General features: G+C 41.2%; 1 protein-coding gene across 1 annotated transcript in view; it reads right to left on the bottom strand.

Moving 5' to 3' along the window:
* Nucleotides 1-1,623: 1,623 nt before the first annotated feature.
* Nucleotides 1,624-16,148, bottom strand: part of KIAA0513 (KIAA0513 ortholog) — a 55,383-nt gene continuing 40,858 nt past the window's right edge. Inside the window, exons 5-14 of the mRNA XM_075282164.1 lie at nt 13,598-13,671; nt 13,431-13,501; nt 13,044-13,257; nt 11,494-11,534; nt 11,325-11,400; nt 10,483-10,560; nt 9,727-9,756; nt 5,573-5,653; nt 5,072-5,166; nt 1,624-4,464 (exon numbers count right to left, since the gene is read on the bottom strand). Coding sequence (XP_075138265.1) covers nt 4,415-4,464; nt 5,072-5,166; nt 5,573-5,653; nt 9,727-9,756; nt 10,483-10,560; nt 11,325-11,400; nt 11,494-11,534; nt 13,044-13,257; nt 13,431-13,501; nt 13,598-13,671 — 810 coding nt within the window. The 3' untranslated portion in view covers nt 1,624-4,414. The remainder of the gene's footprint in view (nt 4,465-5,071; nt 5,167-5,572; nt 5,654-9,726; nt 9,757-10,482; nt 10,561-11,324; nt 11,401-11,493; nt 11,535-13,043; nt 13,258-13,430; nt 13,502-13,597; nt 13,672-16,148) is intronic.

Below are 16,148 nucleotides of genomic sequence, written 5' to 3'. Positions count from 1 at the left end.
CAGAGTAACCGTAACATCAATGAATTAGCAGCAAGGACCTGAGCTTTGTGAACAGCGTTGTGTAACGTACAAAAAAATCAATCAAAGACAAGGGCTTGGACGATAGTTTATTATTCAACATTATTTTATAATCCAGCAATAAGTAATAAATAATGTAACGCAAAGCTCTCATCCCATGTGATAAAAAGTAACATTCCCTCCATTGGTCATTCACACATTCTTTCACCACACCCAACGTACAGGACTGAGTAGCCCCCAAAGTAAGGGTGCATTCACACTACGGATACGGTGACTGATTCTGAATGTTAAAACACGTTCAGAATCAGCGCGTATAAAGCAGATCCCATTCATTTCAGTGGGAGTCGGCATACGAGCGCTCCCCATTGAAATGAATGGGCTGCTATTTACTCTACGAGCGCTCCCATTGAAGTGAATGGGAAGCGATCGCGTGTACGGCGCGCCGTATGAAGGGGCCCGGCGCTCGGCTCATTCCAAGCTGTACACGCGAACACTTCCCATTCACTTCAATGGGAGTGCTCGTAGAGAAAAAAACAGCCCATTCATTTCAACGGGGAGTGCTCGTATGCCGGCTCCCATTGAAATGAATGGGATCTGCTTTATACGCGCTGATTCTGAATGTGTTTTAACGTTTAGAATCAGTCACCGTATCCGTAGTGTGAATGCACCCTAATGCAGATTTGAGGCAGGAGTGGACAGAAGAGGAAGCACTCCACATACCTCGTGGACCCAACTGTGTGGACTCTATAGTCATTATACTTTTAGTCTTAAGCTGTTGTGAAAGTATAGTCCCCAACACGCCTGGACTGCCAGTAGTTGGGAGTTGTAGGTTCACAATAGCTGGAGAGCCAAAAGTTATAGACCACCGAGTTATACCATAAACATAAGCTGGGGGAAGCCTTCAAGATAGATCAAAAGCTACACAAAAATCAGCTGAAATGCTCAATTATGTCAATTTCAACCGACCATTGTTTGTTAAATTATATGAACAATGCCATTTGGCCGGCCTTCGTCTGCCATTTTATTTGTCATCTTGGATTTTTTTCAGCCATGGACAGCAGCTGCAACCAGAAGCACGATCAGCACCAGCACAGCAAGAACAGTTTCTCTGATCTATCCTATCCAAAATGGGTCCAATAAAGCTATGGCAGATTGTCCTGTAGAAGATCAACTACCCAAACAAGTGCCACAAATGATACACACTGCACAATATTATCAAAATCATATAAAGCCCCTTTATTGTAAGGGCTAGTTCACACGTGAACAAAGGGGCGGATTTTGACAGCGGATTTCGCTTCAAAATCCGCCCCTTTACAATGGTGGTCTATGTAGACCACCGGGCTTTTTTTTTCCGCTAGCGGCGAGCTGCCACTAGCGGAGAAAAGAAAGCACATGTCCTTTCTTCAGGCGGAAGCCGCGCGGGCTCAGCCGCGCGGCTTCCGCCCCCGGCAGCTCCCTCCTATGTCGGCTCATTCATTTGAGCCGACAGCGGAGGGGAAACCCACGACCGTGATGGTCGCGGCAGGCGGGTTTTGACAAGAGAGAGACGTGGCTCACCGCGTCTCTTTCCGTGTCAAAACCTGCGCGGGCAGTTCACGTGTGAACTGACCCTTAAATGTCAATTATAAAAAAAACAAGAAAAAGATAACCTAGAAATACCAATAGATGCACAAGTGAAGAATCTATCCTGACCTGGCATCACTTACACATCTATACATATTATTTCTCTAATATTATCTTTGAATGTTTTTTTTTACTTATAATTGAATTTTAACAAGATTGTGTATCAGTCTTAATATTGCAGCAAGCTCTGGTCTCTTAATGATTCTCAAGTAGGGGAAAATGGACCAAGTGGAACACTTCCGTCATAAATGGCCACTTTTATGCCAGAAAACTGGTATTGTGACTAACAAAATTTCCACATTTTTATTTAGTATACATTATTAGTATATATAGAGGGGTATTTTCTTATCTGTTAATTTAGTCTGGCATGATGAAGAGCAGATCATTGGTGGTAATGACCCAACAGTCTGCCACATTCTAGTCAACCATAATCTTATATGTATGGCTAGTTTAAGATGAGGCTCTATGACCTGAAAGGCTTCCAACTTGCAAATATATTTTCCCATGCTTTCGGTAAGAACTGAAGAAAAGTAAGGCCGGGTTCACATGGGAGTTTTTTGGACCGGAATGGAAACTAATGGCTGCAATAATAAGTCAAACCAATGGAGAACTCAGAGAACATTCACCAGTAAATAAAAGTTAACAGAATAGTGGGAACATAGCTGCCGGACTTTACAAATGCGCCACTGATGCATCACTACGATCAGCAGACAACTAGAACAGATACAAAACAATGCACTAAAAGTAATGACTCTGTAACACTTCACATTACACAGGGTAAACTTGGCCCCAGCATCATATGAATAATATGAAAATTAAAAAATAATATATAAAACAGGATCCACAGGAGCACAATGCAGAACAGATTCACAGCACAGACGTCAATACCATAACCCATAGAGCGCTCAGACTGGCAGTAATAATACAAAAGGAGATGGCCCCTGTAGGTGCACACAGAATTGTCTGTCTATGAATCCATGAGGAACCCTGCCTCGGTAAGATTGTATAGCTATTGGGTAAGAACAGAACATTGTTGACTTCTTGGTTACCGTAATACTTGGTCCATAGGGTGATGCTGCAGATTGTGATAATTGTTGGATCACTATTCAGTGTACTTCATACTAGACTCTAGTTATGGGGGCGTCTGTAACTCTTATGGGATTCACTGTAGCCATCTATAGGCTCGGTTTCACAATCAGATTTCAGATCTCATGAAAGCAGAGATCCGATAGGTTGCTGAGGCTCCTGTGGTAGTGGATTGCAGTATGCACTGCCTTGGCTTTTTGCAGATTCACTATAGTGTTGTGCATTCCCCTCTCTTTAACTCTTCATGTCAGCAGGAAAAAGAGAGAGCAGTTTGCTATAAGCGGCTGATCTCCCCAGTGACAGATAATCCCTTAAAACTGCAAACGCAGCAACAAAGACACCTATCTCTGCACTAAGAAAGCAAAACTGCCTTAACCTGCTAACATCAGAGTCATTGTGTTTATACCGTCTCAGTGAGGGAATAACACAGCGCCTTGCAAAGTTCAGTCTTCCTGAGATTTACCATTTAAAATTCTGTCAGTTTGTACTTGCTCCTTAGCACCAGATTTCAGACGGACACTTCTGTGAAGAAGCAGAGAGTGTGACATAGTAATAGCCTGTAGTCTGCAGCTAAAGAGCAAGTGAGAAGCAACTGACAAAGAAAAACAGTTTCATATAAGATAACTGTCATGATGGATATGAAGGTGGGGAATAGAAAACAGCTACAAATTCCCATTATATGTAAGTGAGAGCGTATCGCCAGCGCTTCTATCTGTATTTTATCTCTAGCATTATAATACTGCTCAAGACTGTGCATTTGAAACATATAAATCCCCAATATTAATGTTTTGTCTCCCATGAAGCATCATTGTAGATGACACTAAACCTTTCCCAATCACATGACTGTGCATCTTGCTATTCCAAGGAAATAAAAATAACCTAAGTGATTGGAGCGTAGCTTATTTCTTCATGGGTAGAAATATATTTGCCATGGAGAAAATTACCACGAGCTACTACAATGTAGTAACCGTACTGTATTATTGACTACAAGGGACACTATGGAGCATGGAAGGTGTTAAATAAGTGACTAAAGTTTTCCTTTATTGGTGTGCTGGGGTCCCCACAGAATAAATAAAATACAGATCATGGTTCCAGTCACCACCCCTCACTATTCCATTATTACTTTTAAAAAATAAATAGATATTCTCTATACTCTATAATAACTGGATATGAGGATCAAGTGCCAAGTATTCATAGGTAATAAATATACATCTGTAAACGTCCAAACACAAGGACCTATATACTGTATATATTATATATGCTCTTCTCTATAGACTACAAATATCTACACACCAGGGAATTATCCAAAGAACAACAGTCCCTAGCAGCAAACTGTACCACAACACCCAGTAGGGAAGGGGATGGGTAATACCATGAAAATCCATTCCTGCTTGTAAAAAAATAAATTCTCCAATATCCTCCCAAAACTTGCATGGTTCTCCTATCTTCCTCCTACTACACGAACAGTAAGAACTATTAAATACTCTGAGGAGACAAAAGACGCTGTTGTAAAATACAGACTCTACAGTTTGTTATTGCCCAACTGCCCCTCTGCCTGCCCAGGGATGCAGGTTTCAGAGATCTAGTCATAGGGCAGTTGTAGGAGAAGCATGCAAGGCGCCCTTATTTTGGCTCTCTCGTCAACGCTGGGCCATAACACAATCACTTCGCTCTCCCCAGACAGCCACTACTCCACCGCCGTCCGCTCAATGTAGTCTGTCAGCTGCTTGAACTTTTCTACAAGGAAAACAAAATAAAACAAAGACGAAATATTAATAATTTTTTATTTAATCTTTTATTACAATAACCTAACAGTTGCATCACGGTTCCTTTAAACTAACTTTACATAATAGATAATACTGAGCAATGTAACTTCATTCTTTTTGTACAGTTTTTAAGTTTCATCAAATCTTATATTCAAGTAACCTCCATAGCAGCAGTAACATTTCTACTCGTCTTCCCTGGAAAAAAACAGTGCGGTCTTATTTAACCGTGTAACTATCTTTCGAGATGCCATAATGCCATGTACAAGTTTGTATGCAGATCTAGATGTGACTGGCAGTGTATACCATCTACAAGAAACTAGGGGGCAGCACTGTATTCCATCCACAATGGACAAGCAGCCTGTATATCAGCACAGACAGCATCCATACAATACATTATTAGGTATGGGGGTCTTTATTATTGAGGTCAGCTAGAAATATCATTGTTAGGACCCTCCCCTATCAAAAAGCATGGCCTATAAACTGTGATGCTCCAACTACAGAGAACAGCAGTCATGTTAAAAGTTGAGAGGAGCAAGTCACTGACCACCACTAAAGACAAGAGACATACAATATCTCACCTTCATCCAGATTCCCAATCACTGCTTGTTTCTTCAGAAAATCGCTGCACAACTTCTTGCTCAGTCCAAAGGCCAACATATTGTGTGTGAATGTCCTAGAAAAAGGAAAATGGGAATGAGAGACAAATAAGAAATTGGGAAGAGTGAGCAAGCGAGAGATGGAGTAAGAGAGCATAGCATGGAGAAAGCAAGAAAGCAATGCAGAGAGGAAACAAGAAAGTACAGAAGAGAGGCGGAGAGCGAAAGAGAGCAAAGAGAAAAAGTGCACTAGCGGGGTAATATACTTTTACACTTATATACGTATAATGGATAAATATAATGGGGGGGGGGGTGAGGTTTCTACAAAAATCTGACTTTCTGCCCAGCCATCACAATATACAGCACATTCCATCAATTCCCATCCTGAGCTGGAACATAACACTGAACCAGCACAGAAATTACCTTATATTAAAATATATATTCACATGCATGAACTTTTATGAGGACAGCTATAACACTTACCCAAGTTGTCCAAATGTGATGTTCTCATTAAATTGCAGACTGTCATCGCGTTCTTCTTGCGTCATGTGATACCATTTATCTCTGAGGTGAAATACCAAAAAAACCACAATATTCAGCATATGCGGATAATAGGGGAAACAACCTGCGGTTCTGTCCACTAAGAACTCATATACAAGAAGAGGAGCTCTAGAATTCCACAAATGGCAAGATCCTGATGCAGGGAGGAAAGCATTGTTCAGCCTCTTACCAGAAGGGAGAGATATTACATTGCATTACTATTATCGGGCACTACATGGAGCTGCTTATATTGAGTGTTACATGGGACTGCTATTACTAAGAGAAACCTGGTCCTGCTATAACTGGACACTATATGGTCATGGTATTATCATAAACTACTGGTATTGCTATCACTGGCTGCCACACGGCACTCCTATATGGGCACACACCTGATATTCACACACGTTCCCTTCTACAGTAAGTGGAGAAGAAGGACCCCAGCCTGAGAATGTCTGGAGGCCACTTGCTTGCTTGTCCTGCAATTCTTTAATATAGTGTGATCATCAAAAATTCTGTGAAAATTGTGGGCAGTGGGTGAAGAATGGGGGCATACATGTACAGTTAGGGCCAGAAATATTTGGACAGTGACACAATTTTCGCGAGTTGGGCTCTGCATGCCACCACATTGGTTTTGAAATGAAACCTCTACAACAGAATTCAAGTGCAGATTGTAACGTTTAATTTGAAGGGTTGAACAAAAATATCTGATGGAAAATGTAGGAATTGTACACATTTCTTTACAAACACTCCACATTTTAGGAGCTCAAAAGTAATTGGACAAATAAACATAACCCAAACAAAATATATTTTTTTTCAATACTTTGTTGCGAATCCTTTGGAGGCAATCACTGCCTTAAGTCTGGAACCCATGGACATCACCAAACGCTGGGTTTCCTCCTTCTTAATGCTTTGCCAGGCCTTTACAGCCGCAGCCTTCAGGTCTTGCTTGTTTGTGGGTCTTTCCGCCTTAAGTCTGGATTTGAGCAAGTGAAATGCATGCTCAATTGGGTTAAGATCTGGTGATTGACTTGGCCATTGCAGAATGTTCCACTTTTTTGCACTCATGAACTCCTGGGTAGCTTTGGCTGTATGCTTGGGGTCATTGTCCATCTGTACTATGAAGCGCCGTCCGATAAACTTGGCAGCATTTGGCTGAATCTGGGCTGAAAGTATATCCAGGTACACTTCAGAATTCATCCGGCTACTCTTGTCTGCTGTTATGTCATCAATAAACACAAGTGACCCAGTGCCATTGAAAGCCATGCATGCCCATGCCATCACGTTGCCTCCACCATGTTTTACAGAGGATGTGGTGTGCCTTGGATCATGTGCCGTTCCCTTTCTTCTCCAAACTTTTTCCTTCCCATCATTCTGGTACAGGTTGATCTTTGTCTCATCTGTCCATAGAATACTTTTCCAGAACTGAGCTGGCTTCTTGAGGTGTTTTTCAGCAAATTTAACTCTGGCCTGTCTATTTTTGGAATTGATGAATGGTTTGCATCTAGATGTGAACCCTTTGTATTTACTTTCATGGAGTCTTCTCTTTACTGTTGACTTAGAGACAGATACACCTACTTCACTGAGAGTGTTCTGGACTTCAGTTGATGTTGTGAACGGGTTCTTCTTGACCAAAGAAAGTATGCGGCAATCATCCACCACTGTTGTCATCCGTGGACGCCCAGGCCTTTTTGCGTTCCCAAGCTCACCAGTCAATTCCTTTTTTCTTAGAATGTACCCGACTGTTGATTTTGCTACTCCAAGCATGTCTGCTATCTCTCTGATGGATTTTTTCTTTTTTTTTCAGCCTCAGGATATTCTGCTTCACCTCAATTGAGAGTTCCTTTGACCGCATGTTGTCTGGTCACAGCAACAGCTTCCAAATGCAAAACCACACACCTGGAATCAACCCCAGACCTTTTAACTACTTCATTGATTACAGGTTTACGAGGGAGACGCCTTCAGAGTTAATTGCAGCCCTTAGAGTCCATTGTCCAATTACTTTTGGTCCCTTGAAAAAGAGGAGGCTATGCATTACAGAGCTATGATTCCTAAACCCTTTCTCCGATTTGGATGTGGAAACTCTCATATTGCAGCTGGGAGTGTGCACTTTCATCCCATATTATATATATAATTGTATTTCTGAACATGTTTTAGTAAACTGCTAAAATAACAAAACTTGTGTCACTGTCCAAATATTTCTGGCCCTAACTGTATCTTGGTACCACATTCTGCAATTCTTTAGAAAAGGGCAGTGGTATAAAAACAGCAGGGAGATGACACGACCTCCTGTATTTCTCCCAATATATTATCTCTTAAGATAATGTCAAACAGTAGAAGGGGGCTCTGAAGAGGGAGGAGATAGCGCCCTGCGTCATTGTTGGGAACTGTAATTACACAATGGAAGCCGATGAGAAGAACAGTCATTAGCTGCAGTCTTGTGCTGGAGGCGTCCTCATGTGCAGCTGCAGAACAGAGGATCTGTCACTGGTAGCATGCGTCTGAAGGCGCATGTGGGGATGATAAATGGTAGAGAACTTGACTGGTGTGAAAGTGGCATTTATCCCTTCAGAACTGTAGTGCTATATTCTGCAGTGCTACCAGATGGGTGAGGGTTAACCCTTCATTAGCTGCAGCACCAATTGTAAAGCTATAAAGGTTTACATTCCTGTCCTACATGAAGCAAACCCAATGGTGTTCCGATGTGCTGCATGCTGTGGAACCCACAGAGACCAATCAGATAGCAGCATTCATTTTATAGACTGCAGCGTGTTCTAGAGAGAACCCAATCCATCCATACATCTCACTGCTGAGGGTCTGTTATAACTGCACGCAGTTGAAAACCTCTGATCTCAACGGCCTGCACTTCAGACTGATACAATGTATTATTACACTGTACTGTCTAAACTGCAACCAACTGTAACACATCCCCTACTGTGAGCAAGGAATGGCTCCACTCATTGATAGCAAGCAAAAATATTGACTGTGTCTTGATGTAAACTTAATATCTTTCTCCATCCCATATAACATACAAAATGCTCAATAAGACTGAGCCATGAGATTTGTTTCAGAGTCTTCATATCGTAGAGCAGGTTTTAGGTGGCCCTGGGACCAGGGACCAGCTCTGCTGGATTAGAGTTACATTTATATTTTTTTAACCGTGAAGAGTCTTTGTTTTTTTCATCATGGGGAAAAACATAAATCCTCAATGACTACAGTGATTCTTCAATGTCACAGGCTGGACAGGGAGAGGTACTTCAGCGCTACAGGGTGACGAACCTGCAAACATTTCCATATATATGTGCAGTCACGACTGCAGTTTCTCGTTTTTAAACCGCTGCAAAATTGAAACTGGATATCCAAAAAGTCTGTTCCCTTGATGAGGGGTTGTTGAAGCAAAGGGCATCCAAGACTCAGCAATACATGTTATCTTGACATTCCTATGCATATCGTATAATTGGGCAGCCTCGGGAGAATAGTATCTATAGTACCCTGCAGGGGGCTCAGTACTGACACATCTATGATCTAATAAGCTGAAAAACATTTGAGATTCCCTATGGTATAGAGATAACACAATATAATTCGTAACAAAGACACAAAGCTATCGCATCATCACTGAAGTCAGAAACAAAAAAAGTTACTTGTATTAAAGGGGTATTCCCATCCTATAAAGTGTTGGCCAAGTGCTTTATGATGCAGCAGGACTGCAACTCCCTGCACAGCAGGTGGCCTGGAGCGCTGCTCTGCAGAAAAACATTGTGACAAGGACACAGTGATGCAACCTCTTCATTCTCACAATCAGTGGGGTCCCAAAGGTCCAACCCTAACCAAATATAGAGCAAATGCATGTTCTAGAAATATGCCATCACTTTATGAGATCAAATAACCCTGTAATAAAAGTGAAGCACAGTGATGTTTAGTCTCAGTTATGTTACCACTGCTATGTGCTATAGGCTAATTTTTTAGTTCACAAACTAGCTGCCCGCAGCATGCAGGTAACAAGTCTAAAATGCAGATAATAAGCCAATATGAACTCTGACAACACATGTATGCAAGTATATTATGGCAAGTTGCACATCTTAAACACAAGACCAACCAACCTCTCCTCCTCTTCTTCCCCTGTGTTCCCTCTGGATTGGCAGCAGAAATAGGGTCAGCAAAGATTAGAAGTTAGAGGTCATAGCACAGAGAAGAAATAAAGAATGACATAACTAAAAGAAGGCAAAGGAAACTAACTGTTCAGGGATCCTTCCAGAATAATTTGATTTTAACAAATTGATTCTTTAAAGTGATATCCCTTTAATAGAACCAGAACATGCCATTGTCTGAGGCTGGGGCTAATACAATCCAATTGCAAACAATGTTTGGGTGAAGTGCTTTTCATTTCCAGCCCCACCACTCTGAATCCCAGTATAAACCCTGCAAACCTGTTGACATAGGGTATGTAAGTGTTCTAAGTGACACTTCTCTTGTGCCACTAAAGCCACCGCAGACGGCAGCATGGGTCATGTAACACCTGCCAGGGCTCATCAGAGCAGAAGTGATCTCCGGGGATGGCAAGAGCCTAATTAGAGAAGAATGTCAACATGTTTACAGAAGCCATTATATTGTGGTGATTACCGTCTCATTATCCATTATGTGACTCCAGAAAAGGTCGTCTCAGTAAAGAGATGAAACAGAAGGTTACGAGACGGCTGGAGGGCGCAATCATGGCAGCTGGCGCGGAGGGAAACCTTTATATTATTAACGTCATCAGTTATCACAGAGAGTAAAAGTCTAATGCTGAGAATATAGAGTTTGGGTGATCAAACCAAATGGTCCATCTGAAGGGAGGCTATATATAAATAACATCTTACCGGGTTGTGGGAGATCGCTTCCTCCTCTCACAATGTACAGCATCAAAAAACGCAGCATTCCAGAACCGCAGTGTGTGCCTGTAAGCATGCAGACAAATATCAGCAACCCTGCATAAGTCACTCAAGTACTTAGTAGCTAAAGTGGGTCTAAAACAACCTCCTTTCCCCATTTCATGATTAAATCACTTGACCACATGTAAATGTAGCTGAAGAAATCAAAAGAAGTCTAAATGGTAATAACATTATTACTGCTGAGCTGCATTAGGACATGTTCATATGATGCAATCTAAATGAAAACCACCCATAAACCACATCCTTATTCACGTTGTTGCAGGTTTCTTACAGCAGATTTGCAATCTGCATTAGTGAGAAAAAACAAAAAAAAAGCAGACAAGTCAATTACTGACACATAAGCTGTGGTGGGTGACCACATGCACATCAGCCCCAATGATCGTGGCTAGATCGGAGGCATGTCAAACTGCAAACCTGTGGCAAACTCTAGGCACAACATCAAATTTCTGTTACCAAAACCAAAGCAAATTTTTCAGATGGGAAAAAAAGGTCATTGCATATAACATAGGACTTTATGGAATAGCAATAGAGTTCTGTACTACCAGAAAATATCTGAAACCACGTCAACCAGTCAGAGGCCAGCTTTCAGTAATCTACCGGATCTAATGTTTGCTGACTGGTCATTAGAAGCAGCTCGAACAAACATAATTCTCCATTCATTTTTTTTTCTATTGGGCTGTCTGTATTAACCAGATTCTGTTCTAATATGATCCTGCTATTCTGGAATTAATTTTATTGTTTCATTCATGGATTAAATTGCCATGTCTTACCATATAGGCTGCTGCTTCAAGTGTGAGTACAGGTAAATTTTCTCTCCTTTCTTTTCATCTGGACTTTGGAGGGGAACTTAAAAGGCACAAAAACAATAAAGCAATAAATGATACAAGAGTGAGAACAACAATAATATAAAGTGGCTGGATAGAGATCTGATGGACTTACTGTCATTGGATGGCTTCTCTCTTGAAGGCTCATCACTTTGCCTGGTAGAGACCAGAAAGAAAATGTATAGAACCAAGTAATAGACAAATTACTGTCCATCCCTGCAGTCAGACTATGGGCTATTAACCTATGTGGCAACATTAACAATATATCTATTTGCTGTCAGTGAGAAGAATTCTTAAATGGTCTTTCCAAGACAGTGATGAGGGTCTGACTCCCAGAACCCACTTAGATTATGGACTGGCTAACACTGCCAAAAGGACTGCCCAGTAAACAAAGAAAGAGCAGGACATTCACAGCCCCTTTAACCCGATGGGATTGTCACAGCTGAGGGTTTGCTACGTGTATCCAGTCTAGACAATACTTTGTAAGCTACACACATGCTGCCTGTTTAAGGGCTAGTTCACATGGAGTTTTTGCAGGCGGATTTTGACATGGAATCCGCCTCAAAATCTGCCTGCAAAAAAGGCTCCCATTCAATTCAATGGGAATTGCTCTCTTCTTTTTCCCGCTAGCGATTTTTTTCAGCTAGCATGAAAAAGTAGTGACATGCCCTTTCTTCCCTCAGATTCCGCAGCTGAGACAGCCGTAGAGTGAGACTCATTTCCAATTAGGCCCAATCATTCGGGCCTAATCAGGAGCGGGATCCTGTGACGGAATGTCACTGGACTGCATCCTGTCATGGCCAGCTGCGAGGAGAGTTCACATGGTGGAAAAGATTTCTCCACCGTGTAAACATGTCCTAAGAGGTTTGCCCACTGTATATAGCTATAATGATTGTAAGGCATAGGAATATACAGTGCGAGAAGGGCCCTCAGTCCATTGTGTGAATTGACTATCACTCTGTAATGTATCTTTTTGTCTGTATTTGAAACCTAAAAATTGTACAGTGCTGTGGAATGTGTTGGTGCTATATAAACAAAATGTATTTCTATTATTATCCCTAAACACTGGATTGATAAGGAGAATGAGGGTCCACAAGTGCCCAGAGTACCCCATGTACAGTACAGTAGATGGAGCTGGTTTATATTTTCAACCTTCAAACCATTTATTTCTACTGGCACTCCAGGATAGCAATATTTTCTTAGAAGCAAAATGGAGTGACAGTGAAACATGCACAATACTGCTCCATTCACATGGGGCAAGTAAAGGCTCCCATTGGTGAAGGATAACCCCTTTTAAATACACACAGTTTTACATAGATTGCACTACTAACAAAAAACTGATTTAAAAAAAATAATAGGTCAGGATGTAAAAAAACTATATTCCCATTTACTGACAGAAAGTAGAGATATTAAAAATGGCAGGGAATGAAATCATAAGTGGGCAGAATTATTAAGACTGGTGTATTTATATGCTGATCTTGAATTTAGGATTGTCAAAATAATGTGTACTGCGATGAATGTCTGCCAAGATCAAGCTTAATAAATAAATTTAATAAACCCTTTAAAAGTGCTGCAGGATATTCTGAAACTTGTAGTATTTCTGTTGTGTACAGGCCTTTATGCATGTAACACATACTGTATGAACTGGCATCACATGTTACTCACTCATTCTTTTTGGCGAGGGGCCCCTTTAATTTGCTCTCCAGACCCCCAAAAAACCCCTTCATGTTCTCAGTGGTGACAGATGTTGTTCTCAGTAGCCGCTCCACATTATCTTTCTTCTCTGCGAGCCAGCTGTTAGCAGACTTCAGATAACCGTCAATGCTGCCAGTGCTCACCGGCTTCTCTCGGGAGTCTGTCGGGGACACATGCGGTTTACCTGAAAACAGATACACACTTTTTACCTTCTCCTACCTCATCCATTACATTTACTCGCATATCTATTGTTTTCTGTGTAAATGCGATGCCAGAGCTGCTAATAAATGAGTGCCCTCATACCAGGCAGACATACTGGCAACGCGCCAGCTTATCGCTGATGCACAGGCCTCTCACCAATATAATAGTAGGTGAAGCACATAGTCATCAAGTTTTTGGCAGGGCCGAAGTCATCCATCTGGTAGCACCTACAAAAAGCACAAGAATAAAGAGGAAAAGGGCAATGAGAGGGAGATAGTAATGTAACCAAGCAGACGTCAGCTGTCATGGATGTGGATACTTACTCAAAGAGCACAACAGCAAACGACTGCACCAGCCTGTAAAAGGTCTGCTCCGAGACACATTTGGAGTTGCATCGCTGTGGAGACAAAACGGCCATTTTTGTGAGACCTTCTATGTACTTTAATATACAGATATAGCGTAGTATATTTGGTGATGTTACATTAAAAACCACAACTGAACCCACTTCTATACCTAATGCAGTCTGTATTTCACATTAGTACACATGTAATGCCCACCCTTTACATTCTATAATGTCTCACTCAAAAAGGACTTCACTTCCTTTTTTTTGCAAACAGAGAGAAAAAGCAGAAGTGAAGGAGGAGACGGATCTAATGGCTTTTAACAGAAAACAAATACTACCCAAAAATTAAAGTGGTTGTCCCACAAAAGACATTACTTCTAGGTTTCAGCTATATTACACAGATGGGATGTGTATAAGTTGCAGGAGTTGGAAAATGCTCTGAATCCCGCAGCTTAAGCCCTCAGATGCTGTGATCAGTACCAATCATGGCAATAAGGGGGTTAGAGGGCATGATCACCTGTCTCACCTCCTCAGGTCTATTGTGATAGGACTGCAGGGCCTTATGGGTTGCAATAGGAACAATGGAGGTCAATCAATAGCCTCCTGGCTGCCTTTCTCTGTGACACACAAGGGGGCATCTACACAATATACTACAATATAGGGGATCAAGTCCACTTGTGGGACAGAAGAAAGTTAAAAAGAAAAGTTTAGAAAGTACAACAGACCAAGAAACTCAGCAGACAGATCACTGCAATAAAACACTTGCTTATTAAATTAAAAATAATGATAGACATAGCGTGACAATTGGGGGTTGTTTAGCATCAAAGGTAGCGGTTTCCTGTTCGTAACAGAGGTGTTGGTGGCGCGGAGTGAAAAATAAATGGCAGATCAGGTAATGGCAATCCAAAATAAGTGGCTTGCAAGTGAAAACCGTAACAAAAATAACAAAACAGCCTAGCCCACACACAGGGCAATACATCACTTCTTGAACCCTGTCTAATCTACCCTGGGCAAGATACTTTTCTGAGGTTTCTTCTCACCAGTCAGGCGCACACTGAGCTTAGCCAAGTCCCTTTTGGATTCCAGTCTTCTTAGGACAGACCTCCTGTCTGTCTCTAAGTGGTCCAAGATCCACCTGCTCCTGCAGGTCACCAGCAGCACTCTCCTGATGTGTGCTCTCTCTGGAGTTGAGCCCCTCTCTCTGGTATGGGTGTAGTCAAGGTGTGGTCAAGGTTTTAACCCTGTTTTTGGTTGCTCTACAGTGCCCTCTAGGTTCACACCCTCACAATAGATATTGATGATGCCAGTGTGGTGAAATGTAGGTTGGGGTGTGTGCATCTTTTAATTGCTTGGTAGTATATTGTATTATTATTGTGTCATGCATTGTTTACTATTATTATGTTATATGCTCTTCCACTCTAATACCATACATGTGCATTTGCTTTATCACTGTGTACTATTGCTTGTATAGGATTTAAAAGCTCTTTACACAGCACCATTTGTCCATTTAATTGCTAGCAATTGCAGTGAGTTGAGCTCCTCTTAGAAGCATATTATGTTTATATATGACCATGTAGATTTATTATATATGATGTCATCATTCCATCTTTCAAATCTTCAGCAAAAGTTATGCCCATACTTATAGTAACTCCTTTGTAGTAGTCACTGCTCTGTCAAAGATTCCTTCTACTGCTCAGTTTTGAGGTTTGATGTGTTTTTCTTCAGGAATATACAAAATGTAGTGCATTGAAATATTCTGAAATGCTTCTCAACATGCCATGTTTATTTTGGGTTTCCTTGATAGTTCTTGAGAAGAATTGGTTTTGTAAAGAACTAGCTGTCATTGTAGCCTCGCCCCAATAGTCTTCAGATAGTCCAGAATCTGTTAGCATGCATATGATCATTTCAAGCAGAGTTTTGCTCCTCCTCCGCACTTTTGATACTCTATCCCACATTATATTAAACACTCCTATTTTGTGTCCTGTACATTCACCTTCATCACTTTGACGTGCAAGAGGCTTCCTCTGAAACTGGATGCTTGTCTATATTACCTAGTCTACTGTTTATGTGTATCTTGAGTAATCTTTTATGAAGGTCACTATAAAATATATAAATTATTTTTTTTAATTCACACTAGATGTCTAAATGGAAGTATTGCCCTTTAGGAAGTATTGCCCTTGTAGCTTTAGATTTAAAAAGAGGACCCGTCACCAGGTCTCAAAATCCCAATGTTTTATCCTCATCTGAGCATTTTGGAGTTTAATCTCAATCTGTTTAGCCACTGCAAAGTTCTAACTTTCTTTAGGATTGGTGCAAATTAGGGTATAATAGCCAAGTGGGCGGTAAAACCACATGACATACAGAGCAATCAAATCAACCAAAGAAACCAAAGTGTTACCATGCACTTGACTAGTACACACAAAGACACTAAAAGAGATTATACTGTAACTTTTGAATGGCTGGACAGATTTAGGTAAAAATGTTCATGGTTGCATCACCGATCTATCACACCTGGTGACAGGTTCTATATT

Source organism: Leptodactylus fuscus, chromosome 7 (assembly GCF_031893055.1).
Source record: "Leptodactylus fuscus isolate aLepFus1 chromosome 7, aLepFus1.hap2, whole genome shotgun sequence".
Lineage (NCBI taxonomy): Eukaryota > Metazoa > Chordata > Amphibia > Anura > Leptodactylidae > Leptodactylus > Leptodactylus fuscus.
The sequence above is the reverse complement of the archived record's forward strand: the minus strand, read 5'-3'. Positions and strand labels throughout refer to the sequence as shown.